The 27232-nt window shown below is 41.9% G+C and overlaps 1 protein-coding gene across 6 annotated transcripts in view; it reads right to left on the reverse strand.

Annotated features, from left to right (window-relative positions):
- Positions 1-27232, reverse strand: part of celf6 (CUGBP Elav-like family member 6) — an 830275-nt gene that overhangs the window by 321038 nt on the left and 482005 nt on the right. For all 6 annotated transcript variants that reach the window (XM_052042321.1, XM_052042318.1, XM_052042317.1 and 3 more), the window contains exon 3: positions 5193-5241. In XM_052042321.1, coding sequence (XP_051898281.1) covers positions 5193-5241 — 49 coding nt within the window. The remainder of the gene's footprint in view (positions 1-5192; positions 5242-27232) is intronic.

The raw sequence follows: 27232 nt of genomic DNA on the forward strand, positions 1-27232 counted from the left end.
CAGGCAATAAGGTTGGCAAATGGTATGTAGGCCTCCATTGCAAGAAAAGTTAAGTGCAAGAGTAAAGAGATCTTACCACTGTTATATAGGACCATCCCTGGAGTATTGTTTGCAATTTTGGTCTTGCCTAAGAAGGGTATACTTGCTATTGAAGTCCAGTGAAGATTCACTAGACTGATTCCTGAGATTGTGTGCCTGTCACTTGAGGAAAGACATCAAGTCAATATTTTTCATTGTACCTGCGGCTCACAGTATTTGTGCACGTGACAATAAACTTGACTTGATTCGACTAGCGAATGTATAGGCAGGGCCTCTACTTCAAAGAATAAGAGGTGTCCTTATTTGAAACGTACAAAATCCTTCAAGGGCATGACAGCATAGATGTGGAGATGATGTTTCCTCCGGTTAAGGAGTCGACAACCAAGTGTCACAGTCACTAACTAAAGAGTAAGCCTTTTAGGACTGCTATGAGGATAAAATTCTCCAGTCAAGGAGTGATGAATCTTTGGAATTCTTCACTCTGGAGAGCCATGGTGAGTTATTAATTGCATTCAGAACCAGGATTGATAGATTCCTCGAGATAGGATGAGAAAGGGGTAAAACCAATGCCATTACCAATACCAGTTTGGTGATCAGCTAGGGTGAATGTCAGATTTGGCTTAATGGCGTGTTCCTGCTTCTATTTTTTTTATTTATCACTCACCTTAAAATTCAACTACATTGTTATCGGTCTGGAGTCGCATATAGATCAGACTAGGTAAGGTCAGCAGGTTTCCTACACTGAAGGACATGGAGAACTGCATGGGTTCAACATAGCACATCAAGAAGTTTCAGGTCTTAATTCCCTGAATTTAAATTTCTGAGGTGGGATTCAAACTTGTTTCTCCAGCTCATCAATCCAGGCCTCTGATCGCTAATACACACTGACATAACTGGTAAGCTACCACAGCTACACATCTGAATGGAAAAGAGGTAAACAATGGAAGGGATAATTTCAATGCACATTTATTTTTTGGGTTTGACTTGTAGTATTTAGACAGGAGGGCTTTAGGGAGAAGAATAAGAGTGTCTATTTTTCCACTATTGCACCCTTCTGCATGTGAGATTGGCCATGGAATTGTTTTGGTTTGTTGGGTCTTTGATCTTGGTGTGTGTCTCCAGCAAGTGAACGCAGCTGCTTCCAGATCCATGGGAAAAATACACAGTGCTCTTTGCTTGCAATCTCTGAAGTTGCCGCATTGTCTCCTCTGAGCGACTGACAGTTTTCTCTGTTTTTATTTTGGCTCCCGTTACCAAATGCAGAAAAGAAATCTCAATTGTTTAGGATGCAGTTGTCCAGAAGGAATGTTTCAGTGATGGAACAAACTGAGGAAAATAAATACCTCCATTCACTGGGACCTCACCTCCATCTCCCAACAACATTTGAAGTCATGCTCAATATCCATGCAGTTTCAACCCTACTCAAGCCTAGAAACTAAATGGAACTTACAAGAGATAACAAATATGCGTCTCATAAGGGAGAGGTCTTGATCTACCACATAGACCGTGGCCAACTCAAATTGTGGACAACTGCTACACAAATAGAAATGAAGAACATGCCCAAAGTGTTACTGTAATAAATCCAAAATCGACAGCAAATACATAAATTAATCAGAATAAGCTAGAAGATGTGCACAATTCATTTTCTGTCACTATATGTTGTGGCACCTCTTCAGATAGACAAGGATTAACTCAGCAAATGTTTTTTAAACAGGGCTTGTACTTTTAAGTTTTTATTCTTGGTTCATTTTGAGGGTTTTTAATCCTTTTAGTGTTATTCAGGAAAATTGGATATTTTCGTACTGAGGAAGTTCACCAACTTTCAATCTCTTTAAATCAAAACTCATGATGATAACATTTCTAGACCAGTTTATCTTAATTACTTCTTTGACAAATTCTTAATCTTTTTTCATGCAATCACAAACACACTTTGTTTCTCCTCTCTTTCTGCCCTTTTCCATCACCAGGGTGCCCACAAACCATCAAGATTGGCCAGTACTCTGGATAACCATTTTGAAACCCACATTCTGCATTTTTGAAGCAAAGTGAGTGACGATGAAAATTCTGCATAACTTATATTTATTGCCAGGACAGAGATTTAGCAGTGTAAAGAAATAAAGAAAGGGATTTTCCAGATGGGCTTTTGGGGATGTTTATATTTTGGGAATTTATAGTCCTTTAAATGCGAAAAATTCAAGCCCTATTTACAAGCTATGGTTTTCTCTCTGTTACAAACCAGTATTTGCCTCAACATGTAGTACAGTATCACAAAACGGCATTGACCTATGTGATTAATATAGCATTGGGTGTGTACCCACTAAGGATCATGCCACGTGTTGTTACAGTGCTAGTATTGAATGGGCTTGATACTAGTAGTAGGCATTCTGCAAGGAAGTTATCTCTTCTCTCTTGCTCGTTTAATATTGTACAGTGTTGGCTTAACTTACCAGATATTCTTCCACTATCTTAGAGAATGATACTGGTACAGCAACATGTATAGAAAGCTTGCTGTAAATCAGCTATGATAACTTAAAAAAGGCTAAAGGTTATAAACAACTGGAATATCCAAGCTTGCATTTAACATGAATGGTAAAGAGAGTGTGGTGGGTTTCACAGAAGTAGTATTTCCTCATTGCAATAGATATGGAGAACTTTCTCGAGGACAAATAAACAGTGGATAAGGTGGGATCAAGTCCCATATCCACATATCCCTGAAAGTTGCCTCACAGGTGGATAGGATAGTTAAGAAAGCTTATGGGGTATAGCTTTCATAAGTCGAGGGATCGCGTTTAAGAGCTGCGAGGTAATGATGCAGCTCTATAAAACTCTGATTAGACCACACTTGGAGTACTGTGTCCAGTTCTGGTCACCTCATTATAGGAAGTGGAAGCGTTGGAAAGGGTGCAGAGGAGATTTACTAGGATGCTACCTGGTTTAGAGAGTATGCATTATGAGGAGAGTCTAAGGGAGCTAGGGCTTTACTCTTTGGAGAGAAGGAGGATGAGAGGGGACATGATAGAGGAGACATGATGGACGTGTACAAAATATTAAGAGGAATAGATAGAGTGGAGAGCCAGCATCCCTTTCCCAGGGCACCAATGCTCAATACAAGAGAGCATGGTTTTAAAGTAATGGATGGGAAGTTCAAGGGAGATATCAGAGGAAGGTTTTCTACCCAGAGAGTGGTTGGGGCATGGAATGCGCTTCCTGGGGCGGTGGTGGAGGCAGGTACATTGGTCAAATTCAAGAGATTACTAGATAAGCATATGGAGGAATTTAAAATAGAGGGATGTGTGGGAGGAAGGGGTTAGATAGTCAGGCGAGGTTTAAAGGTCGGCACAACATTGTGGGCTGAAGGACCTAGATTGTGCTGTACTGTTCTATGTTCTATGATAACTGTATATTATAAAGTCAATATTTTTGTTGGGTAAGTGTCCCAAAAGATTTATGTCAATGCCAAGCAAATAGAGTTGAGATCCTGTGGACTGAGTGGCTCCTTCATGTGGCAGTGCATTACTAAAAAATGTCTTCAGTTGTCATTTGACCTTTATTTGAAATAATTGGGATCTCTGTTTATAAAAATTGAAAGGTTTTCAAGCTGTGTTTGAAGAGAAGCGTTGGAACAAAGAGCATCTTCATGAGGAGGTTCTTGGAGGATGTAGTTAAATGTTTTGGTCACATTTTAGTTGCACAACTGCTTTGTGATGTGTGTGTTGATGCCACAGCACACTTAAATGAATCTTCATTTTGCACATCTGAGGAAAATGGCGAGCTCATCCAATTCTCCCTGCCCTGCACCAAATAACAATAACAGTCTGCAAACAATTTTCAATCACCATCTTGAAACCCATAAAGTATAAACCATCTCAATATTCAAATTGTTGCCATATTAAATCATTAAATCTGCATATCAAGAGAAATAAATTGTATACTGATAACATCACCAAGAGAAGTAAATTGAAGGCTGATGACATAGTCAGAAAAGAAACAGGGCCTCTGATGACATCATCAGGAAGGTAACAGTACTGGTGATGACATCAGTTCAAGTGGACCAGTAACTTCAACATTCTTGGGGTTGTTCAATTAACTGTCACAGCTCAAAAGCTAAAAAAATCCTGCACTTGTCGTGACAATCACTGTAAAGTCATCTGCCACAGCATTATTTTTCCATAGATAATGAACACAGATATACTGGGATTCACAATTTAGACAATAACAATAATGAAACAAACCTAAAGACTAATCTCCAACCAATCTAGTGTTGTCGAGGCACGTGACCGTGTGAAACAGGAGTGTATGAAATTCTGACATCATTTTCACTAAACTGTGATCAGAATTGAGTGTATACCTTGAGTAATGTAACATTGAGGCAAAACACGTGGAGTTAAACACCGAACCTAACTGGTAGGACTCATTAGTTGTACCACTAAAAAAGAATATTGTCACCACCATAACTAGTTCATTATTTTAACAAAGTAATAAATGGGTCAAATGACAGCATAAAATATACAATGGAGTCTGAGTAGTTCTTCAGGCAAAAACTTATAATGAATTCTAAGTGGAACATTTTGATCAAAACTGCCCTAGCCTAGGATAGTTTAATCTTGGCCAAACATTTCCAGCCCTTGGCCTAGGGTCACAAGTGATTGAGTTCCTGTCATTCTTTGAGAAGAGAGGAAAGTCCATCTCTCCATCTCACACGGCAATTGCTTTGTGTCACAGTGCTTACTATATCGACAAGGAGAGGAAACAAACACTTGTAAGCCATTAACCTGCCTTTCCAACGAATCAAAGAGAGAACTGGGTCCAGACTACATTAGATTAGACTCATCAACCTTGATGCTGATGGCAATTGTTTCAACACTCTGACATTGCCAGCTTAAAAAAAACAGCATTATTTGTGAACAGCCGTCCGGTACTGTCAGTGAAGCAACACATTTGTGTATTTCCCAATTGAGAGAAGGGACATTAACTGGACAAATTAAATTTCACTTGGCATGGAATGCTATTTGTCAGGCACATGAGCATCGATTAAATTTCTTGGCGAGCTGGCCTCCACATAACACAATGCAGTGGCTTATCAAGCCTTAGCTGCTTAAGCTGATGAAAGCTTATTTTAGAGGCAGTGGTCTAATTTTGAAGTTAATATCTACCTCCACGGCCTTCGCTGTCAGCAGGCTTCACCTGAATCGGTCGGTTCATCTGCAAAAGAAAAGGAAAACGTGGTTAAACATTTGGGATTAAACAGGGAAGCTTGGGGAGAAAAACTGCCAAAGATTTGCTTCTCAGTACTTGCCAAAGCAAAAGATAAGCAAGGACGTAAGTAACAGAAGCAGGAATAGGTCATAAAGTCCCCTGAGTCTGCTCCACCATTAAACAAGCTCATGGCCAATTCTGTATCTAGTTTTCTCTTCAATCTCTCATCCATTGACTCCCTTCATCCAAAAATCTATCCGTCCTAGTACAGAATTTACCTGACGATGAGCATCCATGGTCCAAGTTGGAGAATCTCAAAGAGTTACAACTCCTTCCCTTTGCAACTGGATCCTTGACTGCCTGACCAACAGACCGCAATCAGACAGAAAAGGCAGCAACACCTTCACCACGATTATCTTCAACGTTGGTGCCCCACAAGGCTGTGTCTTCAGCCCCCTACTTTACTTCCTGTACATTCACGACTGTGCTGCCAGATTCTAGTCTAACTCCTTCTACAAGTTTGCAGATGATACCACCGTAGTGGGCTGAATCTCAAATCACGATGAGTTGGAGTATAGGAAGGAGATAGAGAGCTTAGCGACATGGTGTCATGACAACAACCTTTCCCTCAATGTCAGCAAAACAAAAGAGCTTCAGGGAGCAGGATGTGACAACAATAATCCAATTACCAATTGCCCACAGCATAAAGGATGACTTTCCTTAATGACTACCCCTTAACCTGAGAACATAGAACATAGAACAATACAGCACAGTAGGGGCCCACGATGTTGTGCTGAACTATATAAACCTACTCCACAATCAATCTAACCCTTCCCTCCGACACAGCTTATAACCCTCCATTTTTCTTACATCCATGTGCCTATCTAAGAGTTTCTAAAATGTCCCTATTGTATCAGCCTCTACCACCACCCCCAGCAGTGTGTTCCAGGCACCCACCACTCTTTGTGTAAAAAACCTACCTCAGACCTCCCCGAACCTTTTCTCCATTCATGTTAAATGGATGTCCTCTGGCATTGACCATTGCTGTCCTGGGAAAAAGGTGCTGGCTGTCCACTCTGTCTATGCCTCTCATAATCTTATACTATCTATCTAATCTATCAAGTTGCCTCTCATCTTCCTATGCTCCAAAGAGAAAAGCCCAGCATGCTCAACCTTTCCTCATAAGACATGTTCTCTAATCCAGGCAGCATCCTAGCAAATCTCCTCTGCACCTTCTCTAAAGCTTTCACATCCTTCCTGTAATGAAGCAACCAGAACTGAACACAATACTCTGTGTGGTCTAAATAGAGCTTTACAGAGCTGCAACATTACCTTGCAGCTCTTGAACGCAGTCCCCTGACTAATGAAGGCCAGTACACCACATGCCTTCTTAACCACCCACTGAGACCCTGTCCTTTCATTCCAAATTATCCAGCCTGAGGGAATGTTCATTCAGCATCTACCAATCACTCTGTCATAGAAACTTGCATCATAGAAACGTTACAACACAGAAAGAGGACATTTGGCCCATGTGCTGGCCAAGAAAGAACCATGCGGCCTTCTCCCACCTTCCAGCCCTGAGTCCATCTCCCTTGCTGTGTCTTCAAGTAAAAATCCAAATGTGGATTCTCCCTCTGTCACCCTTTCAGACAGTGAGATCCAGGTGCCAACCTCTTTCTGGATAAAGAATCATTTCCTCATCTTTCCCTCTGGTCCTTCCACTTTAAGCTCCCAATTTTTTACCACTCCACAAAAGAAACCAGCCCTTCCAAGGCTCCTAAGATGCACTGCAATTAAGCCTCCCCTCAGTCTTCCCTGCAGCAAAAAAAAATCCTTTCTTTGTCAATCTTTTCTTATTGCTTCAATCTTCTTGTCCGGGTAACACCACCAGTTTTCATCGGTGCACCATAGAAAACATCCTAGATGGATGTATCATGGCTTGGTATGGCAACTGCTCTGCCAGTGATTGCAAGAAGCTTCAGAGTTATGGACACAGCTCAGCACATCACGGAAACCAGCCTCCCCTCCAAGGACTCTGTCTAGACTTCTGACTGCCTCGGTAAAGCAGCCAGCATAATCAAGCACCCCACCCACGCCAGACATTCTCTCTTCTCCCCTCTCCTTTCAGGCAGAAGATACAAAAGCCTGAAAGAACGTACCACCAAGATCAAGGACAGCTTCTATCTCACTTTTATAAGACTATTGAACGGTTCCCAAGTACGATAACATGGACTCTTGACCTCACAATCTACCTAGTTATGACCTTGCACCTTACTGTCTGCCTGCAATGCACTTCTTCTGTAACTGTTACACTTTACTCTGCATTCTGTTATTGTTTTCTCTTGTACCACCTTGATGTACTGTGTAATGAATTGATCCGTATGAATGCTATGTAAGACAAGCTTTTCACTGTACCTTGGTACATGTGACAATAATAAACCAATTCCAATTCTTATAAATCTCCTCTGCTCCAGTTCAATCACTTCATCTCAATGAACTCTCATTCTTTTAAACTTCAGTGAATATACGTGACTTGGCTCCATAACTTTTTAAGACTTGATAATGACTCATGACTGATGCTTGAAATTAGTAAAATGTGGGCTCACACCAGCAAGGATGGGTATTGACAATAACATTACAACTGCTGATATTAAGCTTCAATCCCCGAAGAGGAAGCTAACCCAAAATGTAATAGTGATCTATAACATCTAAACAAATGAGTTGCATGACTTCAGAGTCATACAGCATAGAAACAGGACCTTTGGTGTAGGTGGGTGCTTGATGATTGGTTAGGACTTCTGAACCAACCATCAAGCATCTATCTACACTAATCCTTATATTTTTGCCAGATTCCTATCTCCCCTCCTCTCAGATTATACCACTCAGCCCTACACTAGGGACAAGTTACATTGCCCATTTAACCTATCAATCTGCATGATTTTGAGCTGTGGGTGGAAACCGGAGCACCCGGAGGAAACCCAGAAATGCGCAATGAGAAACTTCACGCAGACAATGCCGGAGGTTGGGATCGAACCGGTGTCCCTGGTACGGTGAAGCAGTAGTTGTATTGGCTGCTCCACTCTGAGCTCCTAATCTTTCACATGGTTAATCTTTAATTATATTGGTAATGGCATGCTCAAACTTTACAAAAAGTGAAGTTTGAGGTAGTTAACATTCAAAGGTTCAAAAACCTAGCCAACATTTATCGCAGATAAACCTTCCCTCCTTGGAAGACATCAGTTCCATCATGTGTCAGAGATACCACAAGCGCTATGGGTGTAATTATCCACATTACACTCCAACCATGTCATACCACGCCTTTACTTCCTCAGGAGGCTAAAGAAATTTGGTTTGTCCCCTTTGACTCTCACCAACTTTTACAGATGCACCATAGGAAGCATCCTATCTGGATGTATCACGGCTTGGTGTGGCAACTGCTCTGCCCAGGACCGCAAGAAACCGCAGAGAGTTGTGGACACAGCCCAGCACATCACGGACACCAGCCTTCCCTCCTTGGACTCTGTCTTTACCTCTCATTGTCTTGGTGAAGCAGCCAGCATAATCAAAGACCCCACCCACCCAGGACATTCTCTCTTCTGTCCTCTTCCATCGGGTAGAAGATACAGGAGCCTGAGGGCACGTACCACCAGACTTAAGGACAGCTTCTACCCCACTGTGATAAGACTATTGAACAGTTCCCTTATACAATGAGATGGACTCTGACTTCACGATCTACCTTGTTGTGACCTTGCACCTTATTGCACTGCACTTTCTCTGCAGCTGTGACACATTACTCTGTACTGTTATTGTTTTTACCTGTACTACATCAATGCACTTTGTACTAACTCAATGTAACTGCACTGTGTAATGAATTGACCTGTACGATCGGTTTGTAAGACAAGTTTTTCACTGTACCTCGGTACAAGTGACAACAATAAACCAATACCAATACCCTCTCTCAGGAGCAGGGCATTATTGATGAGACAATCCCTAACCCTAGGACTACCCCCAACCCCTTTTGCCTCCCCACCAACCTCCCCCCACCCCCCCACCCATCCCAATATCCCACATCAAGCCCAACATTCTCATTACACTCAGTCTGTGTCATTAAAACCACTTTCAGCCCCATTGCCAACTTTGTGTCACCTTGGTGACAGCAGAACAGAGGAACGGTCAATGCCTTGAACAACAGATTGAAAAGATGCTTTTAAGGAGAAGCCATCATTTCAGAAAAGGCAAAAAGCAATGTGATCTATGGTAAAATGGTTAACATGATTAAGTCTTTTTTGTTGCTGTCAGGCAGAAGAATAGTTGGCAAGCTGCAGCCTCAATGTTATTTGTCTAAAGCAGGAGGAAAGTTAACTGCTCCTGATATCTCTGCAAGAAATATGCAGAGATGTAGAGATCTGTGAGGCAAGTTTTTTTTTACATGGAGAGTGGTGGGTGCCTGGAATGGGCTCCCAGGGGTCGTGGTGAAGCAGATACAACAGTGCTGTTTAAGAGGCTTTTAGATACATACATGAATATGCAGGGAATGGAGGGATATGGATCATGTGCAGGCAGAAGAGATTTAGCTTATTCGGTGTCGTGATCAGCACAGATATCGTGGGCCAAAGGGCCTGTCTTGTGCTGTACTGTTCTATGTTCTATGCAGACATCAGATAATGGCAGGTACTGGACTTGGATGCAAATCTCTCTGGGCTGGAATAGCCCAGATAAAATGCTTTTATTCACATTGTGAAAGGAGAATGCTGGAAACGTTCAGGGAGTTTGGTAGCATTGGTGGAAAAAAAAACAGAGTTAGTGCTTCAGGTCAATGACAGATGCTGCCTGACCTGCTGAGTGTTTCCAGTATTCTCTGTTTTTTTTTTCAGATTTTCAGCATCTGCAGTTATTTAGTTTTTACTATGTTTTCAGGGTTCAAAGGATGTCCTGAAGTGTTTTACGACCAATTAAATGAAAGAATGGAATAATTTATATTCTGTGTGTTAACTGAATTTACATGCCTGTGATGTTGCTGCAAGGTTTTCATTGTACCTGTACCTTACGGTACTTTTTGCACGTGAGAGTAAACTCGACTTGACTGGAAACCTGGCTACTAATTTATCATAGATATCATAGTGTCATACAGCATGGTTTACTGAGTTCATGCCAATCACCAACCACCCATTTACACTAATCTTACATTAATCCGACTGTATTCTCCCCACATTCTCAAAAGTCGCCCCCCAGATTCTACCCCTCACCTACACTTAGGGCAATTTACAGCAGCCAATTAACTTACAAACATGTACGTCTTTGGGATATGGAAGGAAACTGGATCACTCAGGGAAAACCTGCATGGTCACAGGGAGAATGTGCAAACCCCATACAGTCAGTAGGTCAGGATTGAACCCGGGTTGCTGAGGCTGCCAGGCAGCATTTCTTCTAGTCTGTGCACAAAAATGTCAGGACAATTCCTTTGGTGTTTGTTGAGGCATAAAAAATGATGCAGTCTATCTTAGAAAATTCATAGACCTTCAAGTAGTAATAAGGAATCCTTCACATCCACTTGAAACAGCAAATGGATCCTTGGTTTCACTTCCTGAGTCCTGCACCGCTGGAATTCATCTAGATTTTTGTGTTCAAACTTTCAGAGTGGGACTTGAACCCATAACCTTCTAACTCAGAGGTGAGGCTTCTAATTACTGAACCACGGCTGATGTCTTCAACAGATAGCAGCTGTCTAAAAACATGTGATACCGAGAACGGCACTGCAGGGTGTGCAGAAAAGTAATGGAAAAACTTCATCAATAACTTGTTTCACTGTATATTTAAAGTTTTTTTTATAAAAATGATTGATTTTCCCAATCAAAGCCTCAATTTTCTTTTTGTTTTATTTTAAAGACAGCCCCTCTCCAATTCATAGTGTAATTCCTTAATTCATCATAAATTCTTCATTTTAAAATGAATCTTCATTTCTAATAGCCTGTGTTCATCTACCCTCCATACTCCTAAGAGTAAATAATTCACTCAGAAATTAATCTTGACAAGGTTCACCTGCAGACTCAAATATAAGTTACCACAAAGAACAGTTGTATGTGGAGGAGACTCCCGAAGTCTGCTATGTGCAGTCATTAATCATTTTAAAAACAAATTATTCCTAATAATAAATGATAAAGGCAATTTGTTTCCTTAAAGGGAACCTGCTGGCTACAAAATATAATTCATTTGTCAGTCATATTTATCTGCGCTGAAATAGTGGTATACTTGTGAATTAAAATACAGGATTCGATAGATTTGATCTGTGAAAATATGCAAGTTATTATTTTCAAACAGTATGTGAAATAAAGAAACACTTGGATTTGACGCAATGTCTTTTATGACCTGAGAATGTTCCAAAGTACTTTGCAACCAATTAAGTACTTTATCATGTGTTGTCCCTCTTCAGATGTGGAGGCTTATTTGCACACAGCAAGCTCTCAAAAACAGCAGTGTGGTAATGACCAGATAATCATCTTTTAATGATGCTGGTTGATAGATAAATCCTGGGTTCAGGTCGCCAAAGGGGAACTCATCTTCGAATAACATCCATGGATTCTTTGCATGGGATTCAGCTAAATGCCTCATTTGAAAGACAGGACATCTGGCAGTCCATCACTCCATCAAATTAGGGAATACGAAGCAATTTTCACCATGATGAAGCTTTGTGAGTTGTCTCTCTTGAAATTTGCACAGGTATCCTGTTATGTATCCAGATTGGGGAAAGGCATAGAGCTGGTTATGCTGGGTTATATCTGTTGAGGGAAAGCCTCGGTGCTCTTTGTAAATGGCAAGGCAAAAGCACCGTTATCACAGGAGGTGAGAGGATGGTATCCTCTCTTCCCCAGCTTATTAACAGCATAATTGTTCAGTGAGACTAGCTGCCTCTCGAAGAGTGGAAATGGATCAGAGAGGGTCCATGCAAACAGCAATCCTTAAGAAAGTCAATCATTTAACATTACTATTACTGTGATGAAATACGTTTTCCAGAAGATGGGCAGATGTGGATGTGTGAACCATCTCCTCAGATGTAACTGTCAATCAAAATAACATACTTTGACCTTTGAATGCTCCCTGGGACCAATAGGAGAAGATGTGGCTTTTGGGATTATCCCCAGTGCATTAATGGGGTCAACATACTTATAAAGAAGGATGAAAAGCTTTGCATTTATGCTGGAGACACAAAAAAATTCTGCAGATGCTGGAATCTGGAGCAATACACTAAAAGTGCTGGAGGAACTCAACAGGTCAGGCAGCATCCATGGGAGGGAAATAAACAGTCGACATTTTGGGCCGAGACCCTTCATCAGGACCATGATGAAGCTTTGTGAGTTGATCACATCTCTCTGAAGCTACAAAAAGTTGACAAATGAGCTTGTACTTAATGGGACTTTCTTCAGAAGGTAAAGCATTTAGTGGACATTTGATTCAATTAGACGGACATCATGATAAATAGAATAGAAAGCTGATTGAAACAAAAGATTGGGATGGACGGAGGCTTTTGGAGACCAGCTGGGCAGAATGTCTTGCTTCTGTACAGTTATTACTCTAATTCTATGTGACCTCATCACTGATGCCCATTAAGGGTAAATCCAGCTCAACCATCAACTTAGTTATTAATGACCTCAATGGATTCCCATGGCCAAGTGCTCTAAACTTTGTTTAAAAATTCCTTCACAGCTCTAGTTAATCGAACTATACATTCAACTCAGGCGTTGTAATTGATCTCAGGAACCCAGTCAATTTCCTCTTCCTAACTCAAGGGAACTGGGGTACATTTGGGATCCTGATAGCTCATTGAGTGAGTTAAGAACTATATCACAGCATGTTTCAATGGTGTGGCTATTTGTGGAGATATTTTGGAAGCCAATGGAAGAATAAAGAGGAGACATCTTTTCCTCCATCAGCATTTTCATTACCACCATGTCATGCCACAAACAGAGTATTTATAAAGCAAACACAACACTACACTTCACGAGCACACTTTTACAATTAGGACTGTTAAAGCCTTCTCCTCTTCCTTTAATTTCACTCAGAACTCATCCTGCCTTTCTAAGAAGTCAGATCAACCACCTGTCTTAACCAATCTTATATAAACCTTTACCCATATACAGCCCGTTTAAAATCTAGCCTGAGTATTTGCTGGCAGAGATATAAACTGGTGCTATAAGCTCACATTTATTCATTACCAAGCATCCTGTGAAGTAAGGTAGGAGTTGATCAATGTTTGCATGGTACTTCTGTTTTACACACTGGTATTAAGCTATAACTGAAAGACAACACAATGTCCGTGCATAGTAACACAAAGCAACAGCATCTTATAAACCCAGCAACCTCTCATGGTATTCAGTTTCTCCCATCAATAATCTGGAGTGAAAGTCTGCTGCCCACCTCACTTTTGAAAGGGAGTGAAGATCCTGGAAAGTCCGTGAAATAGGACACCATCAGGGATGAGAGATTTCAGCTGCAAGGTTAGACTGGGGAAGCTGGAATTGTTGCACTTAGAGCAAAGAAAGTTGAGAGGAAATTTGATAGATCTGTACTGGATCAGTCAGACGAGATAAACATAGAAAAGCTGTTCCCATCAGTAGATGGTTCATGGAACAGAGGGTACAGATTTAATGATGGCAAAAGATACAATTAAGGTTTAATGATGGAAAGATGCCATTAAGCTGGAAAGAGTGCAGAAAAGGTTTATGAGGATGTTGCCGGGACTTGAGGGACTGAGTTATGGAGAGAGGTTGAGCAGGCGAGGACTTCATTCACTGGAGTGTAGGAGAATGAGCGGTGATCTTATAGAGGTGTATAAAATCATAAAGGGCATAGATAGGGTGAATGCACACAGACTTTTTCCCAGGTTGGGGAATCAAGAACTAGAGGGAATAGGTTTAAGGTGAGAGGGGAGAGATTTAATAGGAACCTGAGGGGCACCTTTTTCATCTGGAAGGTAGTTAGTACATGGAATGATCTGCCAGAGGAAGTGGTTGAAGCAGGTACATTAACAACATTTAAAAGACACTTGGGCAGGTACACAGATAGGAAACGTTTAGAGGGATATGGGCCTAACATGGGCAAATGGGACTAGCTTAGATGGGAATCTTGGTCAGCATGGACCGGTTGGGCTGTAAAGGGCCCATTTCTGCGCTGTATGACTATGACTTTAGTGAGGAAAAGCTCTTCAATACAGAGAATGGGAAGTTCACTGCTTATAGGAGTAGTGGAAACAAAGTCAATCAGGACTTTCAAAAAGGGGAATTGGATAGGAACTTGAAGGAAAATATGTTTCAAATCTATGGGGACTGATGGCTCTACCAGGAGCTAGGACAAACTCGATGGGCCCAGTGCAGTCTTCCCACACCCAAAAGCAATCCACAATTCCATGCACCTATTGAGGTGTAATCAGGCTAATCCGACCTAGCTGAATTGCAAAGAATTACTCAGATGATTTCAATTGGTGTTGAGGAGCTAAATGTAATTCACAAAGGGCTCTTTGGACCAATTCAACACAAGATTGTGAAGGGGAAACAGTTTAAAAAAAACCTGAATGTGCTTCTTCTGATATCAGAGACTAATGGTTATCTGACCTTACTTTCTTCAGTTTTCAATTGAGGCCAAAATTCTTGCAGAGTTGCAGATAAGGAATTGGGTCTCATTAAAGCAGAGGCCACCAAACCATTTGTCTTCATGGCCATGTCATGAACATTGTGTTAGGTTCCCATTCAGATTATTAATGAGAATGACCTCATACAAGAAACAGAATGTTACCATTCAGGTGCAACACATAATTAAGAAGACAATTATATTTTTATATTGCAAAAAAGATTAAAAAAGAATAAGGAAGACTTGCTGGAAATGTGGTGTGTATTTTTGGTTCCTTTATTTAAGGAAGAATATGCTTGCCTTAGACGCAATGCAGCCAGATGACTTTACGGTTGTCTTATGAGTAAGGGTTCAACTGCTTTGGCCTATACTCATTGGGATTTAGAATGACAAGGTGATATAATGGAGTTTGAAAGTGTAGAAGCCATCAAGTTGCTTGCTGTGGAAATAGGGGGCTATAGTTTCAGAGGTTTCGCATGTAGGGCAGAGATTAGGAGGAATTTCTTCTCTCAAATGGTTCTGAATCTTTGGAATTCTCTACCCAAAAGTGCCATAGATGTTGACTCGTTGGGTGTACTCAGAGCTGAAGTAAGTATATTCTTAGTCTGTAACGGAACCAAGGCATACAGGGAACGGGCAGGAAGTGGGGTTGAGGCCAAGCATAAGATCAGCTATGATGTTATTTAATGGTAGAGGAGACTGCACTATTTCTCATGTTCTCTGTTAGATGGCACTTGTATCCAGTTGTTAATACCTCATGGAGGGATACAGTCCCAATGCAGGCAAAGAGGTTTCACGTAGATGGGCAAAAGGTCAGTAATGGACACGGTGGGCTGAAGGGCCCATTCCTGTACCGTATGATTCCATGACTGATTGATCCAGAGGAGTGAGTACTTAATGGCAGGAGTACCACACGTGTCTGCGGCTGCCACATTTATCCAATACCAGAAGTACCATGTCTGAAGAACATTCACCACACTGTTGCTGTGGCAAATATATGCATTGTGAGATTAGGAGAACAAATTTGCATGCAATACTCAAGGTGTGCTTTCAAACCTTCTTGGTAGCAGCAAAACTATTTTGCTCTTGTATCCGACTCTCTTGTAATTAAGGCCAAGGTGCATCTGCTCTCCCAACTGTTTTGCGCTACCTCTGCACTAACTTCCTGTGATTCTTGCATAAAAAGATCCAAATGACTCTGAGCACCAGTGTTTAATAGTTGCTGCTAAAAACAAGCTGCTGGAGGAAATCAATGAGCCAAGTAGCATCTGTGGAGAGAAATGGGTGGTCGGCATTTCGGGTCGGGACCCTTCATCTGGACTCCCAGGCCCTGTTCCAATGAAGGGTCTCAACCAGAAACATCGACTGTCTCTTCGTGGATGCAGCCTGCACCACTAAGTTCCTCCAGCAACTTGGTCTTTTTGCTCCAGATTCTGGCATCTGCACTCTTTTGTGTCTCCATTTAATAGTTGCCCTCCATTTTAAAAATCATCTATTTTCTATTTTTTCCTTTCAAAATACATAACTTCACATTTTATAATCCATCTGCAGCCTTAACCCCTTGCTCAGGATAGAACCTCTTTTGACCATTGCTTTTCCAAATGCTGGCACAATCCCTTCCAATATCAACAATCCCTTCTCATAAGTAGAACAGCCCCAATCAACCATAACGTGGTGCACGAACAACAATACTGGCTGCTGAAAATGAAATTCATGCTGTCAATAAATTCTGTTGCAGCAACTAAATTAGCAAACAGAGGGAAATGCAGAAAACGATGATCAATTTTCAGCTCTGTGGGGTAATAATTTCTCCATACCTAACATCATTTATATTTCAAAAGATTAAAATAAAACCAAAGGGCATATCCTAACAAGGAAATACTCTAGGACAGGATTAATAATCTCAATCATTCAAGAAAAAATTATGACTACTTAATATTAGAAAATATTTAATTTAAAAGCAAGCCTTTGAAGAGCTCCTTAAATTGCTTTTAAAACAATCTTTTCAACCTGGTTGGAGAGATGGATCTCTGCCTACACAAATTGGTTTATTATTGTCACACGTATCGAGATACAGTGAAAAGCTTTTATCTTATGTGCCATCCACACAGATCATGCCGTACATAATTACATCAAGAGAGCAAAAAGAAACAGAAAGCAGAATGTAGTGTTGTAGTTACAGAGAAAGTGCAGTGCAGGTGGACAAATAAACTGCAAGGGCCACGATGAGATAGACTGGGAGATCAAGAGTGCATCTTCTAGCATATGAGAGGCTTGTTCAAGAGTCTGATAACAGTGGGATCAGAGCTGTCCCTGAATCTGGTGTTATGCGTTCTCAAGCTTTTGTATCTTCTGCCCGAAAGGAGAAGAGAGAAAGCCAGGCATGGAAACTTGTGCTGCTTTGCATTGAGGAACATTTCCTACCTTTATAATACTCAAGCTCATGCTCTCAGTTTTCCATCACTGGCTTTAGAACTAACACGTTCTTTAGGATATTAGGTGTTCTGTGTTTGTAGGTCTGTGACACAACCGTCCATGTCGATGTGAATAACTTAAAGTATTAAAATATTAGAATATTTTATTAAATATTAAAATATTAACCCCACCCCATCCACAAAACCACAAGCAAAACAAATACTCATAAATATTTATACAGTACGGTGACAGGCGCTTCCAACCCAACAAGCCCATGCCACCCAATTACACCCATGTTACCTTACTAACCCATACGTCTTTGGAATGTGGGAGGAAACCGGAGCACCCGGAGGAAATCCATGCAGTCACGGGGAGAATGTACAAACTCCTTACAGACAGCAGCAGGAATTGAACCCTGATCGCTGGTGCTGTAATAGCATCGCGCTAACCGTGCCGCTGCTGTAAGGATCCTTTTTGAAGCTACCTTGCCAGTCTCTTTTTGATCCTGTTCTATGGAGATTTGACAGGTGCCAAAAACATTAAAATTCCAGTCCTAGCTTGGCTCTTGTTGGATGCTGCTTGTGCCTCATTGGCATGCATTACTGAAAATTCGTAACAGATGCTAAACATTTTGGGCACCGAACTGTTATGGCAACATCTTCACAAGCATGGAGACACAAGAGACTTCAGATGTTGGAATCTGGAGCAACACACCAGATGTTGGAGGAACTCAGCAGGTCAGGCAGCATCTGTGGGCAGTCAACATTTCAGGTCGAGACCCTTCATCTGGACTGAAAGATAGAGAGGGGAGATAACCGGTATAAAGAGGGGGAGGGAAGGGGTGGAGCAAGAGGTGGCAGGTGGATCCAGGTGAGGGGTGCGGGTTGATAGGCAGATGAGGGAGGGGAGAGTGTGTATGGCGCCAGAAGGTGGGAGGAGATGGTTGGAAGTGACAACGGGATGAAGATGATGCAATCCGAGAGAGAGGAAGGTGGAGCATGGAACAGAGGTGGGGAGGGGAAACTATGGGAGGAGTATGTGGGTGATGAGCAGATGGAAAGGGGGAGAGGAGGGGGAAAGAGGCATGGAGATAGGATCCAGGTAGATCAGGAGGGGAGGAGTAGGAATGGGGTGTTGAGCAGTTACCGGAAGTCGGAGGATTCAATGTTTATAAAGCCAGGTTGTAGGCTCCCTAGGCGGAATACAAGGAGCTGCTCCTCTTGTTTACATTTAGCACGGTAAGTGTGTGAAGACGGGTATTCCGTGACAACACTGCCCTGCATTACCCTCACCTGTGACAGCTCTTGTTTAAACAAAGTCTACTGAATAACAATCTCAAGACAGTGGGAGTACTGACACTACGATCTCAATGCCTTTTAGCACTGGCATTGTTAGCGATACATTCCTGACTTTCATACATGCATCCACCTACACCTGCTCTCCAACCACCTTTGCATAATCACGATAAATACACTGTGGCATCTGTGCCTGTTTGAGTAATTGTTTTCTCGCCAAGTTTATCGGTACAAATATTGTAGCGCCGTGCGTGCCTGCCTGGACTGACTATAGTTGGGATGGATTTCAAAAGACTTGAATAATGCATTGCTTGTCCTGTCAGCTGTAAGTTCAACATATGTTGATTTATGTTTGACAAGGGGTGTTTGAACACAATTGGCCGGCTGACTGATTTTTGAAGCAATGCAACTTGGTGGAAGATGAATATCATATTGGGATTGACGTAATTGCATTGGAGAGGTCGCAAATGCTGGGTGGTGACGTGGTTTGCCATAGTTTATATCAGAGATGCAAGATGTATTGTTAGGTGTAGCTCATAGAAGCATAGAACCATAGGACACTACAGCAGAGGAAAACAGGCTATTCAGCCCTTCTAGACTGTGCCGAAGCTTTATTCCGCTCGTCCCATTGACCTGCACCCAGTCTATAACCCTCCAGACCCCTCCCGTCCATGTATCTATCCAATTTATTCTTAAAACTTAAGAGTGAGCCCACATTTATTATGTCAGATGGCAGCCCGTTCCACACTCCCACCACTCTCTGAGCGAAGAAGTTCCCCTAATATTCCCCTAAACCTTTCCCCTTTCACCCTAAAATCATGTCCTCTCGTACTTATCTCTCCTAATCTAGGTGGAAAGAGTTTACTCTGTCTATATCCCTCATAATTCTGTAAACCTCTATCAAATCTCCCCTCATTCTTCTACACTCCAAGGAATAGAGTCCTAACCTGTTCAATGTTTCCTTGTAACTCAACTCCTGAAGACCCAGCAACATTCCAGTAAATCTTCTCTGCACTCTTTCAAGCTCAGTGAAAACACTCCACTTCTCAGTCAGAAGTTAAAGGGTTCAAGACCCATCCAAAAGGCTTCAACATAAAAATCCCAGCTGGCAATTCAGCACAGTATTGAGATAGTCATAAGGAGGTACGACGTGGAAACAGACCCTTCGGCCCACCGAGTCTATGCCAATCATCAAGCACTCATTTACGCTAATCCTGAATTAATCCCGTGTTTTTATTCTCCCCACATTCCCATCCACTCCCCCCAGATTCTACCACTCACCTACACACTAGGGGTAATTTACAATGGCCAAATAATCTACCAACCCACATGTCTCTGGGATGTGGGAGGAAATTTAAACAGCAGGAGGACACCCACAGTATCAGCAGGAGAACGTGCAAACTCTACACTGAATCTGGACTAAATCTTGTCCAGGTGAATGGTCTCGTCCCGAAATGTTGACCGTCCATTTCCCTCCACAGACGCTGCCTGACCCGTTGTTCCTCCAGCACTTTGTGTGTTGCTCCAGATTCCAGCATCTGCAGTCTCTTGTGTTGCTCTCTTGGTTTAAAGGAGTGCTGTCTTTTCATGCGACACTAACTAAACCAAGCCCCTCATGTCCTCTCTCCTGGCTGAATCAGACCACTCCAAACAGCAGCTCTGCAGAGACACTGGCTATCCACAACGCACAGGATGGACCCGCGTTCCTGACATACACACGTGTACTACAACAAAGAAGTTAGTAACAAGCTGGAGGTCAGACGCCGCTGCAGTCTGACCACTCTCTTCGCTCTTCGACAATGGACTCAGTAAAACGTCTCACTGTATTGAGTCAAGGGACCAAGTGCACCACACAGCTGATCCCTCCACTATACAGAAAATAGGTGGTGTATGTAGCACAGCCTCATGGGGTGACTGACTTTGATCAAAAAGGTAAGTGATTTATTTTTCTCTTCACTTAATCGTAATGTTTTTCATTAATTTCTATCACATAAATGTATTCTTAAGTAATATTCTTAAGCAATTGATTTATAGAGAGTTATACAGACATACAACACAGAAACAGGCCCTTTGGCCCAACTCGTCCATGTCAACTATGTGGCCCAGTGAGCTACTCCCATCTGCCCATTTTTGACCCATAGCCCTCTAAACCTGTCCTGTCCATGTACTTATCTAGATGGCTTTTAAACATTGCTAATGTGCCTGCCTCAACCACTATTTCTGGTAGCTCATTCCAAATTCAATTTGATTTATCAGAAACATTTTAAAGCTGTTCAAAGGCCTTTGCCAGCAGTGACCATCGGGGAAACCTTGGGGTGAAGCTGTCTGAGGCTAAGTCATCATTCATGGACTGTTTAGCCTTGCAGGACGGTCTGGGACTCGATTAGACCCTGCGGCAGTGGCATTGCAAGTGCAGCTGTGGCATCGGTACCTCTCAGCCTTCTTTACTCCAAGCAAAACAGACCCAGCCTAGCCAATCTCTCCTTTACAAACCAAGCCCTCCAATCCAGGCAACATCCTTGTGAGTCTCTCCTGCGCCTTCTCCAGCTTAATCACATTCCATCCTACAATGTGGTGACCAGAACTGCACACAATACTCCAAGTGTGGCCTAACCAATGATTCGTACAGCTGTAACGTGACGTCCCAACTCCTGTACCCAATGCCTCGGCCAATGATGGCAAACCTGCCATACGCCTGCTTCACCACTTTGTCCAGCCTTGTTGCTGCTTTTATCCAGGGCAGGGGAGAAATGTGGAGATAAGTGCTAAGCTGTTCGGGAGCTGCATGAGTGCGGTAAAAAACAGTTAAGCACAGCACGTCAATTGGGTTTTGTACACTGATGTAAGTCACTATATATGCAAAGGGCCAACAGTATATAGAACACAGAACATTACAGTACAGTACAGGCCCTTTGGCCCACGATGTTGTGCTGACATTTTATCCTGCTCTAAGATCTATCTAAACCTTCCCTCCCACATAGCCCTCCATTTCTCTATCATTCATATGGCTATCTAAGCGTCTCTTAAATGTCCCTAATGTATCTGCCTCCACAACCTCTGCCGGTGGTGTGCTCCACGCACCCACCACTCTCTGTGTAAAAAACTTACCCCTGACATCCCCCTTATATCTTCCTCCAATCATCTTAAAATTATGTCCCCTTGTATCAGTCATTTTAGCCCTGGGAAAAAGTCTCTGACTATCCACTCGATCTACTCCTCAAACATATGTGTCAAACATACGAGGGAACGTATTGCAGTTAATCCAGATGCACAGATCAGGCTTAAGGATTTGATTCCCATTAAAATTCGATTACAGTCATGGAGTCAAACAGCACAGACACAGGCCCTTTTGCCCATCAAGAACTCATTTACACTGATACCACTTTATTCCCCCACATTTCCATCAAATCACTACAGATTCGAACACTCAAGTGCATACAAGGGGGGCTATGGTAACCAATTAAATTACCACCTCTACATAGAGCATAAAAACATTACCCCACATAATAGGATTTTCAGGTTTCTATGTTTAAAAGCAAACCTTCTTAAGTGGCCAATTATTCCCTGAACAATTAATATTAGAATTGTATGGAGTAGAAAGCATTAAGGTGTTTAAATTAGACAACATGTCAATACAATAAAAGCACAAGTCGGGACAGTATTGATGATCTGCCACTTGGTGTGATGTGGTGATAGTGGCACATTCAGTAAATAAAAAAGTCACATTATATTTGCAAACCATGGTGAAGTGATGTGAGGACAAAATAAATTCCCTCTTTAAGCTCCTGAATACAATATCCTTCAAGAGATACATGAATTGAATTGGACAAAGGTTATCAGCTGAGCTTTGGAAATGTAGTCTAGGAGGAGATAATATAGTTTTACTGGATCTTAACATAAGAAGAGAAGAAAGAATAAAATGTGCTGTGTCATGCCTATGATAAAATATATCTCATGTTCTCAGTGTGTCTCATTTCCAATGACTCACTCAATAGCATATGGTCAGTTTTATGAAAGTAAGTATTGCAGCCAATTTGCACATTGCGAGGGCTGCAGGGAATTTGCACATTGCGAGGGCTGCAGCCAGTTTGCATGTTGCAACGACTGCAGCCAATTTGCATGTTGCAAGGCACCAGAGTGCAGAGGAGATTTACTAGGATGTTGCCTAGCTGGGAGGACTACAGTTATAAGGAGAGATTGGAGAGTCTGGGTTTGTTTTCCCTGGATTAGAGGAGGCTGAGGAGTGACCTGATTGAGGTATACAAAGTTGTGACAGGGATAAATAGGTTAGATGGCAAGACAAATATTCCTTTGGTCAGCGTGTCTAAAACAAGAGGGAATAGATATTAGTTGAGAGGTTGGTTAGAGAAGATCTAAGGAAGGATTTTTTCACATGGAGAGTGGTTGGAATCTGCAATCTGGAATTTGGAATCTGGATTTGAGAAGGTGGTGGAGGCAATTCGTGCCTCTCTCATGACAGGCACAAATTGCCAAGGAATAGTAGACCATGGACTGAGCACAGGCAAATGTTACCTGTTAAATGCAGGTACCTCTTAACCTACTCCTCTCCAGGGAAAACAGACCCGGCGTCTGCAGTCTCTTCTCATAACAGAAATGTTCCATCCCAGGCAACATCCATGTGAATCTCCTCTGTATCCTAATGTCCAAAAATCAAAGAAATGCCCGGAAAATTCTTCTCATAAAATAAGACTTCTTCATCTTGTGTATGCCTGAAGCAACATTTATAAATTGAGATTGAGGTTTACAAGGCACTATATGGTCTTTTCAGAGAGGGACTTCATCTCAATGATATGTCAATGAATTTACACCAAATTTATACCAGGATGAGATGACATGCCCCTTTGTTTAATCTGGGATACCACATTCATGAGAAAGGGACAGTTTGATTTGCCATATAAGCATTAAGCCATTGCATCACCTGTATCCTGTTGTACTGTTGTACAAGACATTAGCGAGGCCGTACCTGGAGTATTGTGAACAGTGTTGGTTACCCTGTTATAGGAAAACGTCATTAAGCTGGAAAGAGTGCAGAGAAGGCTTACGAGAATGTTGCCAGCAGTCGAGGGCCTGAGTTACAGAGAGAGAGGTTGGGCAGGCTAGGACTTTATTCCTAGGAGTGTAGGAGACTGAGGGGTAACCTGAAAGAGGTGTATAAAATCATGAGGGGCATAGGTAGTGTGAATGCACACTGTCTTTTTTTCCCAGGGAAGGTGAATCAAAAACTAGAAGGCCTAGGTTTAAGGTGAGAGGGGAAAGATTTAGAAGGGACCTGAGGGGCAACTTCTTCAAGTAGAGGGCGGTGCGTGTATGGAACGAGCTGTGGTTGAGGCAGATATAATAACAACATTTAAAAGACACTTAGACAAGTACATGGAAAGGAAAGGTTCAGAGGGATGTGGGACAAGTGCTGGCAAATGGGACGAGCTTCGGTGGGCACCTTGGTTGCCAGGCACCAGTTGGGCTGAAGGACCTGTTTTGTGTGCTGTATGGCTCCATGACTGTTATTGCCTGTATCCTTCAAACCCCAGGGTACTGCTGTTGACTCTTCAGTGAGTTAGTTCCTTCTAGCAGCATTAATCACACCATGTGATACAGCCAGCACATTGTACTCTGCATCTGAAATTCAATTCCACTGAACTGGTGGAATGAATTTCCGAGACATACCATGTACTATATGGTACATGGGTGACACTATATAACATTTTTAGTGTTAGTGAGAGGGGAATAGCCTCTGGGTGAGCTCTTCAATTTCCAATAGAAATGGAGAATAACACGGCAGAGAGAGAGAAAAGAATTCTTTTTCTCACTAAGCTCCACGAAATGTCCTTATCCACCCAACAACAACTAATTTGTGTTAACTTGCTTTTAAAGGGGTGTAGGAGTGGGGAAATCAATACAGCAGGTTCACCAATGACCCTGGGTCAGACAGTTTATTAACTTAAGCTGAGAACCATCAGATTTATATCTCCTCGAGGTCAAAGTTGAGCTATTGTGACGCAAGGCCATTATATTACTGCTAATGTTTCAAAGGTGAAAAGCTGCTTTGAAAATTTTCAGTCTTATTTTGCAAATTGTAAATGCAGGATGTCCCAAAAATCAATATGAGAGCTACATTGTGCTAGTAAATTTGACTTGGGTAAAGTTTGCATTGGTGTGTTTTTTTTCTGCTTGTGAAGAAATGGGTTTGCTCTCTCTGCTGGCTGTAACAGGTGGCCTGGGTCATTTATACAACATCTTTTTACGACTTTAGCTTCTTCTCTGAAACAGGATGGGCTGGATTGTGTTCCATCTCACCTGCTGACCCCAACCTATCATGGGCATGAGGCTGTCAATGACCTTGGGTTCCCCAAGTGAATCCATCATTAAGGGCCCTCACCATCTGGGACATGCCCTCTTCAGGGAGGAGGTACAGGAGCCTGAAGACCCACACTCAATATTTTAGGAATAGCTTCTTCCCCTCTGCCATCAGGTTTCTGAACAGTCCATGAACCCATGAAGACTACCTCATTATTTCTCTTTTGCACCTTTTTTTTGGTAACTTATAGCAATTTTTATGTCTTGCACTGTACTGCTGTCACAAAACAGCAAAGTTCATGACATATGTCCGTGATAATAAACCTGATTCTGATTCAGCCTACAAATGGCGATCAGACTCTTGGGTGATGCACCCTATGGCACCATCTCCAGTAATGTCTCAGAGTCTCTTATTGCTCCTCCTGCCAAAGACCTGTTTCACTGTTTTTAAATGTCAACATTAAAGTCGAGTTTATTGTCATATGTACATGTACGTACCCAGTGCAATGAAAAACATACTTGCAGCAGCATCACAGGCACATAGCATTAGAGACATAACATTCACAAGAAAAACATAAATTAAACATAAATTATACAAGAAAGAACACAATTAGAACAAAAAAAAAGTCCACTGTGGTGCAAAGTGGTCATACTGTTGCTATGCTGAGGTAGTGATTAGGGTTGTGCAGGTTGGTTCAAACACTGAGTGGTTGAAGGGAAGTAGCTGTTCCTGAACCTGGTAGTGTGGGACTTCAGGCTTCTGTATCTCCCACAATGTCTACATTGTCAATAATAATCTGTGCCATTTAAAACAACTGAACAATTTAAAAAGGAAACAATAATATATTTAATTAAAAACACATTCAATTGGTTTGAATGTGTTTTTAATTATATATATTATTGTTTCATTTATGAATGGGGTTGAGATAGATGTGTCAGCAGTGGTGTAAAGCTGAGGGGTCAGATATGAAATGCATCCATTCCCCCCCAGCCCAGTAAATGATATAATGTCCCATAGATTCAATGGGCAGAGGAAAGCATCAGTTGTGATTGCATCTGATCTCCAGTGTGCTCCCAACTTCCACACTGGAGGTATAAGTATCCAGAACACTCTGACCCATGCACTACAAATAACTTAGATCTCCAGAGAACCACCAGCCAGCATTTGTGTGAGCAAGCCTATGTTAGCAGCAGAGAAACCTAATCTTCCAAATGCTGCTGAAATCCTCCTCAACATTGTCCCCAATCCTAACATTTAACTTATGGAAATGTGTACGTCACCAGTAATGTATCCTTATGACAGAGAGGTACTTTTTGGCCCACTGAGTCTTTGCTGGCTCACAGAGCATTCCCATTTTCTGACTAATTTTTCCTGTAACTTCTTCCCAAGGTGGGATATATTGCTCATTCCTAATTGCGTTGAAACAGAGGAGGCAGTTAAGTGTCAACTGTGTTGGTGGCTCTGGTGTCATACAGGCCAGACAAGCAAGGTTGGCAGATACCCCTTCCTGAAGGACATTCGTGACTCAGACGGTGTCTATAACTGACACTAGACCTTTAATCCCTTATTTATTAAATCAGTTGAATATAAATTCTCCAGATGCCACAGTGGATGCAGAGTCCATAGTCTAGGACTCTACAGATAACTGTAGTAGTTCAACCACCATACCCACAAACCTTCATTGTGAACGATTCAAGGGTAGGAGTCAATCGTACTCTCCGTACAACCAGTTTTAAGATTGCTAGTAACCTCCACACCTACAGAAACTGATACATTACTTCCAGTTCTTCCCACCCTGCATAACCCATAGACTCGCCCATCTCATCCTGTTAGAGCTACATCACCTACAGCTTTCAAATCACGTTGACCACCTCTTGGGAACAAGGGTTCATTTGGTTCCTCAAGGCTGTTCTGTTAGTCAATTATGTCATTGTTGACTTTCTTCCATATCCTTTAATATCTATGCCAAACAAAACTTAACAACCTCAGTTTGGAAAATTTCAAGTGATACCTAACTCAACATTTTTTTTCCAAGCAGAGAGTTCAAGATTTTTAATCATCTTTTGTGTAACTTTTCAAACATCAGTTGTGCCTCAATTAATGGCATTAGTTGTATATGTTTATCGTCTGTGGCTCTTGTATACTTATTGCTATGTGTGACTATTATTTTAAAGTTAGTCAGGTTGTTATAACCTTAAGAGGCTGTGTCATCTGGTTAATCTAGCAATATTCTACATACTATGTGCAGCTGATTGCTACAACAAAGGCATGCTCCCTTGATGTGACACACTGATGCAGTTAATAGAGCTGGTGCCTCACAGCTCCAGTGATCCAGGTTCAATCCTGACCT

This window comes from Pristis pectinata, chromosome 32 (genome assembly GCF_009764475.1).
Source record: "Pristis pectinata isolate sPriPec2 chromosome 32, sPriPec2.1.pri, whole genome shotgun sequence".
In the NCBI taxonomy this organism is placed as follows: domain Eukaryota; kingdom Metazoa; phylum Chordata; class Chondrichthyes; order Rhinopristiformes; family Pristidae; genus Pristis; species Pristis pectinata.